The 9842-nt window shown below is 49.6% G+C and overlaps 1 protein-coding gene across 2 annotated transcripts; it reads left to right on the top strand.

The window, feature by feature from the left end:
* Positions 1-654: 654 nt before the first annotated feature.
* On the top strand, positions 655-9609 carry Ecscr (endothelial cell surface expressed chemotaxis and apoptosis regulator). Of its 2 annotated transcripts, XM_038332131.1 has the most exons (10): positions 655-787; positions 3983-4021; positions 4689-4748; positions 5324-5461; positions 5810-5875; positions 6603-6716; positions 7124-7222; positions 7394-7430; positions 8966-9062; positions 9242-9609. In XM_038332131.1, the coding sequence occupies exons 1-10, from the start codon at positions 727-729 to the stop codon at positions 9248-9250; spliced, it is 720 nt and encodes a 239-aa protein (XP_038188059.1). In that variant the 5' UTR covers positions 655-726; the 3' UTR covers positions 9251-9609. The 2 variants fall into 2 exon arrangements, with proteins under 2 accessions (XP_038188059.1, XP_038188060.1); XM_038332132.1 differs by lacking the exon at positions 4689-4748.
* The last annotated feature ends 233 nt before the right edge of the window (positions 9610-9842 follow it).

Below are 9842 nucleotides of genomic sequence, written 5' to 3'. Positions count from 1 at the left end.
TTTTCTGAGACAGGGTCTTTCATAGGAACCTGGGCTCACCAATTGGGCTGGAGGGCCAGTGAGCCCCAAGGATTCTCCCATCTCTGCCTCTCCAGTGTTGGGAGTGGCCAACCACCTTGTCTTGGGATGGAATTTAGGTTCTCATGCTTGCAAGGCTAGTTCTTCCCCCACTAAGCTCTTTGGCCAACCCACCTCTTGTTTTTCCATTAGGAATAACGAGATTGCTTGTAAGGCCTCCCTAAGGGATGCTGGAAGTCCCATCTGGACTGGGAGCCCTGAGTGGGGAGAGGAATGTGGAGAATTCATAGTCTATAGAGCATGGGCAGCTGGTGGGTTGAGCTTAGGACTGGGTCCTTGGAGAGGAGAATGTGTCTGGAACAGTAGGCTTGGGGGAAACCGCAGGTGCTGCAGGGAGGGGCGGGAGGGATTGCCCAGAGAGGAAGGTAGCATTGGGGGCAGACTGGCACCATTCATCACCGTACACAGAACCCAGGGAGCCCAAAGAGGCCTCTCACAGCCTCTGCTGCTCAGGCTCACATCCTCATCTGGGATGTGTGCTCTACTGGGGCCCCTGGAGCCAGTCCCAATCTGTTTCCTTCTATTCTTTGACAGGAAGCTCCTGGAGGGCCAGCCCCGCCCCCCCATCTCAGCCCAGCACTCCCTCTCTCTTCTCCACTATGGACAGAGAAAGCACAGAGAAGCCCGCCGGCTACACGCCCAGCTGATATGGGGACTAACAGAGCCGTGAGGCTGGGTTCAGCAATCCTTGGTTTACTCCTGCTCCAAGGTAAGAGGCGCTCGCCACTTTTCTCCAGCATGTCTCCCCCCCCCCCCCACCACCACCACAGGTTCCCATCCTGGGAAATTCCAGAACCTTTCCATAAAGGGGATCAGCTGGCCTGGAGGATGGGAGTCACCGCCCTGGTAAAACAGATGCTGTTAGGCTCAGTTACGGTGTTTTCTAGGGTTCCCCATAGAGTCTGGCCCCCGAAAGGTGGGAAATGGCTGTCTTGATGCATGACAGAACCTGGAAAATTCCTCCTGAGGGTACACAGGCAGAAGAAGCCTGTGGCTGCCCTGCAAAAACTCCTGACTGATCTGGTCACCACAGTCACTCTTTGGAAGGTTCTAGGCCTATGGTCTGCACCTTGGACTTAAAGGTCGCCTTCTCTTTTATTCTTTCCTGTGAAGAATTACAACCTGTGAATTTGAAATGCTGACTTTAATCTCAAATCACAGCAAGAGGGCTTCTTGTTAGACACAAAGAACTGTTTACCAAGGAGGGGGCACACAACACAGGGCCTGGATGAGACGGCCTCCTGCAAGGTGCCTGAAATAAAACCTCCCTGATGTGGCTGGCAGTCAGGAGTGGGGCCTTGGAGCAGGATCCTCTGATTAGGGAGTCATTGCTGGGAACCCTGAGAAGTCCGGGACACTCTGACTCACAGGACAGCACTTCCCTTTGTCACACACCCCCCAACCCCAGCCCACTGCTCCAAGCATTGGAAAGATGGCCAGCGTGCTTAGGTGAAAGGGTCTATGCTTCAGAAAACACTGCCTCCTGCCAAAAAAGTGAGACATTTCTTTAGAAGTCCACGGGCTGGGGGCAATGCTGACACCCCTCCTTGCCCACAGGATAGAGGCAGAGGTTGATCCTGGGGACCTCTGAGGGACCCCAAAGGCCTGAACTCTCCCAGCCACATTAACTCCTAACTTGCCCAAGCTCTCCATCCAGGAGCGCACAGCACGTGTCTGCTTCATTTTGGCGACTGAGGAATTGTGTGGAGCAGACTCATGCCGACAGGGGTCTTGACTATGGAGAGAGTCAGCTTGTCTCTAGATTTGGAAAAATCAAGAGAAAGGGGCAAATTTTAAAATGTCTAGCACTGATTGAGCAAGGGCTGTCAGAATCTGTGTGTTTTATATGTATTTTCTCCCTCAGCCCAACTCTTTATGAGGTGCTCTCTCTGTCTCTCTCTCTGTCTGTCTCTCTCTGTCTCTCTCTCTCTCCTGCGTGTGGTGTGATCCTGAGGATCCAGTTAATTTAGGGCTTACACAGAATCACACCTCTAGCCTCTCACACTTCAGAGAATTCAGGTCCATCTCAGACAGTGAGTGAAGCCAGAACTCATCACTTTTTTGTTTTTCTTTGCGCTGCTGGGAATTGATCTGAGGGTTCCACACAGGCTAGGTAAGTGCTCTATCACTGAGCTACATCCCATGGTTTTCAACACTAAACTGCTGCTTAGGAAAACAGGGTGTAGGGGGGGCGGGGGGGGCGGGGGCGCGGGCAGAATTAGACTGGAAGGAAATGAAACAGGTAGGGATTAGGAAGTAGAGGTCAGGAAAATGAGAAACTCCGGTAGCCACAGCGCTGTGTCTGTTGCCCCTTGGTCAAAGGCGCTGCTGCCCTTACAGAAACACACATTCCTTAAGCCTCCTCTGCCTGCAGAATAGTCTTTTGAGGTGACAATCGAGAGGAGTGGGACAGGAGGCAGGAGTACAGACATTTAAGTTTTGATGCCTGTGCCTTGGGAATGCCTCAAAAACAGGTAGATTATTTTCAAAATAGGTTCAGAAAGACAGGTGCCCTCTGACTTGCACTCCTCCCAGAACTAAGAGGATTCATAAGACGTGCTTGAACCGGAAGCAAGCAGTTGTGTTCAGAGATTTTGGATGTCCAGGCTCATCGGTTGTTAGGAAGAATTCTCTTTAGCCTGGGGTTCCTGTAATATTTACTTCCTTCTGGAACCTCTACCCACAAAGGAACAGGGGATGTGGGAGATTTTGACCTGGAAAAACACATCTCAGGGCTGGGTAAGCTTTGGCTTGGAAACAGTTCCACACTATCCAAGTGATAGCTGTGTGGAGGAAGGTAGTGGCTTAAAGAAAACAAACAGACCAGCAGGCCGCCATAACCTGGGGTGGGTCCCAGCTGCCTCAGTCCATTGGGGCCAGGGCCTGATACTTCCCAGTAGGGCCAGCCTGCAGCCTCAGTCCAGCCAGTGCGGAGGGAGCGGCTTCAGATGGGTGGTTCCATTTCCCCGTGTTGTTTTCCTTTCACATTGTTCATAGGTTTCAAGAATGATTTCATTGTGGAAAGTGAGCAAACATGAGCTGACCTTCCAGCACCTCCCACACACACACATAAACGCACACACACGTCTACACAGAAGCCCACAGACACACATGTGCACAAACAGAATGGCTAATGGGCTCCAACTACAGCTGCTGCTGGTAACCACCTCTTCCCTAAGTTTGGCCCAGAACAACCATTTCTGTGAGAGTGAACCAGCCACTTCTTTCAGCGCTCCCTCCCCTCCTGGACATACCTCAGAATCTGTTTCCTGTGCAGGCCTCTGCCTCCGGTGGGGGAGGGGGGAGGAGAGAGACGGGGGGGGGGGGGGGGGGGGGGGGAAGGGAGAGAGAGAGAGAGAAAGAGAGAGAGAAACCCAAAATAAATCCTAAGCCCCACCCATTTCATTCACCTTCCCCTCCCCTCCCCTTGGAGTGGGTCCAAAAATGGCAGTCTTCCCAGGGGTAAATAAATGAGCCAATAGTGGCATAGGCCCAGAGACCTGGAATTCTGGGTATTTGTCCAGACAAGTCGCTAGTTTAAATAACCATCCCCTAGCCTTGTGTCAGGTTGGCAGGATACCTATAGAGGATTGAAGATACAGTAAAAAACTCTAGGACTCTGAACCATAAGGTAAGGGTGACAAGCCATTGTCCTTTAATCCTTGGCCAAGTGTGCTTGCCTTCTACCACAGGGGTTTTAGACAGCCAGAAGACCCAGTTTCCCTTGTGAGCTCTGCTTGGCAGAGTTACTAAGGTAGTCTACATATTTGGTTTGATTTTTTTGAGACAGGTAGACCAGGCTGGCCTTGAACTCGCAGCGATCTGCCTGCCTCTGCCTCCGGAGTGCTGAGAACAAAGGCGTGCGACACCGTGCCCGGTCTATGTATTTCTGCTTCTCTTACAGGTTGCAGCTCTCAGTCCACGACAGCTCGAACCTCCCCAGGTAAGGCGCACGGTCTCCTCCAGCATTTGTGCCTAAGGATTTAGAAAGGTAGTAGAGGAGGGAGCTCTGGTCTGTTTTTCTTTTCTTTTGGTTTTTCAAGACAGGGTTTATTATGTAGCCCTGCCTGCCCTGGAACTCTGTCTGTACACCAGGTCGACCTCAAACTCAGAGAGCTGCCTGCCTCTGCCCCCGGGTGCTGGGACTGAAGGCAGTGTGTACCACTACCTCTTGGCTTGTCTCTGTTTCTCACTGAATACAAGTGATGTAAGCTTGGGCCAGAGGTCTCTGGGGTTCACTTAACTGGCCTAGTCTAACATGGCTTGCAGAGGGAAGAGATGAATAGTCAGAGGTAGAGGAGGGGAGGAAAAGAGACGGAAAAACAAAGCAAAACCTAGCTTCAGAGAGGGAGCGAAGGGCACAGTGGAGAACAGTGTAGCAGACCCCTCAAATGATGTGTTTCAGGGCTCTTCAGGAGTCTGAGCCCCCAGCCAGTTTCTCTCAGCTCAGGTGAGTGAGTGTGTGTGGCTGCTGAGAAGGCACCTACCTACCGATGCCACCCTCAGCCATTTAGACCTCCTTGGAGCTTGGGGGTTCTCAGATGGGCAAAGGGGTATGACGTCATCAGACCTGCCCCATTTCCTCTCCCCATCTCCTTCTGTTCTTTCAGGAAACAAACTTTCCTCAGGGCCCGGCAGCTCAAGGCTTCTGCTTAGCACCACTACCCCAGGTACTCCGCTGCCAAGACTTCAAATGGTGCCCAGAGAGGGCCCAGGAATAACTTGGCTATGTCAGCTCTGTGGGAGAACAGAGCTGTGTAGACTTGTGGCAGAAGGGACAGGCAAACAGGACCTTACACTGGTGATTCCAAAATAGGGGCGTAGAAGCAGGTGTCACAGGGCCCACACAAACATCACCCGCTTCCGACATCAGCTCTGGAGGACCCTCCCCACAGGCAGTGGCCTCAAGATCTGAACCTGTGAAGGAGTGAGATGAGCAAACAGAGGTTGTGGGGTGGAAGGTGGGGAAGATGGGTTCCAAGCCGAGCAAGCTGCAAAGGCCAAGGTTCAGAGGTGAGCCAGAGAATGACTCCTTCAGGAACGGAAAGCAGGGATGCGAATGAGGGCAGGACTGGAGCACGGGTATAGTGCTTGCCTAGTGTAAAAGAAGTCCTAGCTTTATAACCATAAACACACACACAAGAAAAGAAACAGAAAGAAAGGAGGATATGTCGGACCAAGGAACCTTCCCTGTATATATTCTGGCTGATGCTTTGAGGCGGTCATGTGTGCTCCCAATCTACAGAAATTCTACAGAAGGCCTCGCAAGTCTCCTTGGTATCCAGTCAGCCTGTAACGCCCAGGCCAAGCACCACAGATGGTCACTCCCTTTCCTTACCTGGCCTGACATCACTACAGCCACAGAAGCACACATCGGGACTTGGTGAGTACCCAGGGCAGGTGGGCAGGAGGTGATGGAGCCTAGATTTGTCTGGATGTGTTCCTTCCTCCTTTAGTCAGACAGCCTAAGTGCTGGATGGAGGGTCTAGAAGCGACACCAGTGGTGCCCTGGTTTGGAAAATTATAAGAAAGCATTGGAGAGAAATAGAAAAAGGAAGTTGGGTCTGCTCATAGTCTAGGTTAAACAATCCTGAATTTGGGACAGAGAAAAGAAAGGACAGGAGAGGGTAATGGGAAGGGGACTCCCAAATACAGAGCTGGGAAAGGGCTAGACCCTTCTCAGGGCATGCTGGGAGGGATGGGAACCCTCCAACTTGGCCATTTGCTTCAGATGCAGGCACAGGAACCCCAGACAGTGGCAGCAGCAGCAGCAGCAGCATCAACAGCACACGAGGAGGTATGTCCAGTGTGTGTTCCCAGCAGAGAGGAAGAGTCAGACATGCCTATGACCATTTCTTTTCAATCATTTTTTGATCCTTGGACATTTTCCACTCCCATGCTTATTCAGGAGGTGAGCAGAGATAGGGAAATAGGATGGCAAATAGGTCTGAAGTATGTGACTTGTGCAAGGGAAGAGAAATGTGACATTGGCTCTCTCCTTCATCACATAGGTGCTAGGGTTTGAGCTCAGACCATCAGTCTTGGTGGCAAGCACCTTTACCTGTTGAGCTACTTAGTCAACCCAATATCATTTTAAGAGGACCAGAAACCTATGCACCCTCCCTAGCACCCTGGTTCTTTGAGTCAGTGCCTTCTCTCCTTTCATCTTCAACTGTTGGCAGAATAGAGATGGCTCTACTTTGCCCAGTATCTTTTCCCTGCTTCTGCAGCATAAATCCTTTCTTCTGGGCACTAAGTGATGGTAGGAAACATCTTGAACCTTCTGGAATCCTCTGAAACCAGTAGTGTAACCAACTGGCAGAGCTATTCATGCAGGGACGTGAGATCTCTAACCTCTGTCTTTGTCTTCAGGTGGTCTAGTCAGAGGCGGGGAGGAAGTCTTTTCTAAGGGCTGTTAGCCCTCTGCAAGCTCTTACTTTGGGGATTGGGGATCAGGAGAAATCTCTCTTTGCCAGTTCCTGCCAGTTCCCTTCACTGAAGCACGGAAACACACTCTATTTCAGAAATGTCTCTGAATGCTACTCCCAGTTCAGTAACCACAAGCCTGCAGACAAGGGAAGATGTGACCATCCAGCCCAGCCCCACACCACAGCCAATGATAACTGTGTTTGCCTTTGGTGAGATGGCAGGGAGGATGGGGCATGAGAGGGTGGGTACTCTGCCTCAGGACTGACTTAGACTCTGGATAGGAACGTGAGTTCAAATCTCATCCATTCATTCTGGGATGGACTTGCTGGTGAGCAAGTCTCTCATGAAAAGAAGTCTTCTCTGGCTTTCTGACCAGCTCTTCTTGGCTAGGGGTACCAGCTAATACAGAAGCAGAATTCACTTCACTCTGAGTGAATATATATATATATATATATATATACATATATACATATATACATATATATATATATATATATAATGAGCACGCACGCACGCCTGCGCGCACACACATACACACCTTACCACGGAGGGAATTCTAGACACATCCTTATTATCACACCTCTTCTCCTGTGCTCCCCATCTCTTCCCTGCTCAGGTGTTATCAGCTTCATTGTCATCCTGGTGGTTGTGGGGATAACCTTAGCCAGTGTGGTCAGTCTAAGGTTTATGTGTCGGAAGAACAAGGAGTCTGAAGGTAATTGTCTTGGCTTGCCAGGATCCCTTGACCCCTGTGCCTAGGGAGCTGGACAAGGGGCTCAAGCTGACAGCACATGGGATGGGAAGGGGTGCTTGGGTGGCTTTGAGAGGAAGTCTGGGATCTGAACTATAGTGTGTGACACTAATTTGTGTCCTTGGGATTTTACAGATCCACAGAAACCAGGCAGTTCAGGGCTTTCGGAAAGGTAAGATGTTAGAAGTCTATGAGAGGAATCTTCCATCTAGCACACACTTCTGCCTCCTCGACACACGCCACACCCACTCACACCACTTGCAGACATATGCCCCACAGTCCTGCAGACTTCACTGAAGCTGGGCCAGGCTGGCAGGCTCAGGTGAGCAAAGATAAGGGAGGCTCTGCAGCACAGGGCTCAGCTTCTGGTGTCTCTTCATGAAGAGTGCAGGAGCGCAGATTCTGGCGTAAGATACATCCTCTCTAAGCACAGGAACCATTTTGAAAACCTACTCTGAAGCAGGGTGTGGTGGCTCACACCTTTAATCCCAGCACTCGGCAGGCAAAGACAGGCAGATCTCTGAGTTCGTGGCCAGCCTGGACTACAGAGCGAGTTTCCAGGACAGACAGGGCTACATAGAGAAACCCTCGTTTTGGAAAACAAAACAAAAACAAACCAACTATACACCATACAAAATGGCATAAAACTTGTGCTATTGTCTCAAATCTTTACAGTAATTCTTTTTGTTTGTTTTTGAGACAGGGTCTCACTGTGTAGCTCTAGCTGTCCTGGAACTACTCACTACATAGACCAAGCTGGCCTTGACCTCACAGAGATTCACCTGCCTCTGGCTTTTATAGCAATTCTTTAAGGGACATTTGACTTTATTTTACACATTAAAAAGTTGTCAGTGCTGGAAACACAGTTCGGGAATTAAGAGCATGTACGTCTCTTTCAAAGGTTCTGGTTTGGGTTCCCAGCACCTACACTGGGCAACAAAGTCACCTGTCGCTCTAGCTCCAGGGACTGCACTGCTTCTGTCCTCCAAGGACACCCACACTCCTGGTTACCCTCCTCCTCCCAACACATACACACACATAAGGTTTAAAAAATTTAATCTTTTTAAAAATTGGGGCTGGAGATGTAGCTCAGTCAGAGTGCTTGTCTAGTATACAGAAAGCCCTGGGTTCTAGTTCAGTTACTGTAGTCCAGACCTAGTGGCAGATAGTTGGAATTCCAGCACTTTGGTAAGTAGGAGGCAGGCAGAATGGAAATTCAAGGTCATCAGTGACTGGGGTTGTAGTTTGAGGCCAGCCTGGGCCATATGAGACCAATCTAAAAAACAGACAAATATTACCAAAATAAAGTGAGCAAACAAACAGAAACCAGGTTGTAACTTTGTCAACCTCAAACAACTAGTAGATGGTAAAGACTGTCTTGCTTAGAAGAGAGAGCCTCACAGGGCCTGGGTTGGCCTTGATCTCACTATGTAGCTGAGGATAGCATTGATCCCCTCATCTCCCTACCTCTTACCTGCCAAGTGCTGGGTTTCTAGTTGTACCACCAACCCAACTTGAAAAAGAACAAAAACATACCAGCTTTAAGTACAAGTCTCCTGGATTTCAGAGTATATTCTCATTTTATCATGATCCATCCCTAAATACATTTGTCTGAAACAAAGATGGAAGGTACGCTGCCCCCAAGTTCCCTTTACCCCCCTTGCTCTGTTCCCTTCTCTCTGTAAACTGGGCTCCTTCCCATCTCAGCTGCTCCACGGCCAATGGAGAGAAGGACAGCATCACCCTCATCTCCATGAAGAATATCAACATGAATAACAGCAAAGGCTGCAGCGCAGCGGAAAAGGTACATTCTTAAATTTTTTCTCCTTCCCCAAATTCACCCATTTTCTCCCCTCCCACCCCCAACCCTATTTTCAGGCTTTGGTTCCTTAGAAAGGCTAACACCATGATCAAAGTCTCTTCCCCTGCTTCCCTACCTTGCCCCTCCCAAGTTCACTATTCCTCATCATGTCTGTTTTTCAGATTCTCTAAAAGTGACCTGGAGTCTCTATGGGTCACAATGTGATGCAGCTGCCCAGTGACCACAAGGAAGAAGAGATGAGATGAGATTGCTGAAGGCAAGAGTCGGCATATAAGTTATTTTGTTTCGTGTCTGCCCCAGCTCTAAAGGACATTGCATTCGTCTAGGACCAGAAGCAGCACACCATGTGAGAGGCTCCAGCCCCCATGTGAGAGACTCCAGCCCATGTGCAAGCTGCTCTAGACTTTTGGCCTGCTCTTCCTCCTCCTCAGAGACTAAGGAATGAGGAGTCAATAGAGCAAGAGTCAAGGAAGGAATGAGGTAGACTGATCGGTTCTGCTCACATTAAAGTTGTTTATCTGGCCTGGAATCCAATTTCTTTTAAGGTCTATGTTGCCATCTATCTATTTCCTTCCTGTCTTTCGTCCTGCTTTTCTTTCTTCCTGTCTTTCTTTTCTTCCTTTCCCTTTCTGTCTCTCTCTCTTTCTTTCTTTCTTTCTTTCTTTCTTTCTTTCTTTCTTTCTTTCTTTCTTTCTATGAGCGTGTGCTTGAGCGTATGTATGTATATGCACCATGTACATGAAGGAACCCACAGAGGTTAGA

Source organism: Arvicola amphibius, chromosome 5 (genome assembly GCF_903992535.2).
Source record: "Arvicola amphibius chromosome 5, mArvAmp1.2, whole genome shotgun sequence".
In the NCBI taxonomy this organism is placed as follows: Eukaryota; Metazoa; Chordata; class Mammalia; order Rodentia; family Cricetidae; genus Arvicola; species Arvicola amphibius.
Note: the sequence above shows the minus strand (reverse complement) of the source record. Positions and strands in the feature narration are given on the sequence as shown.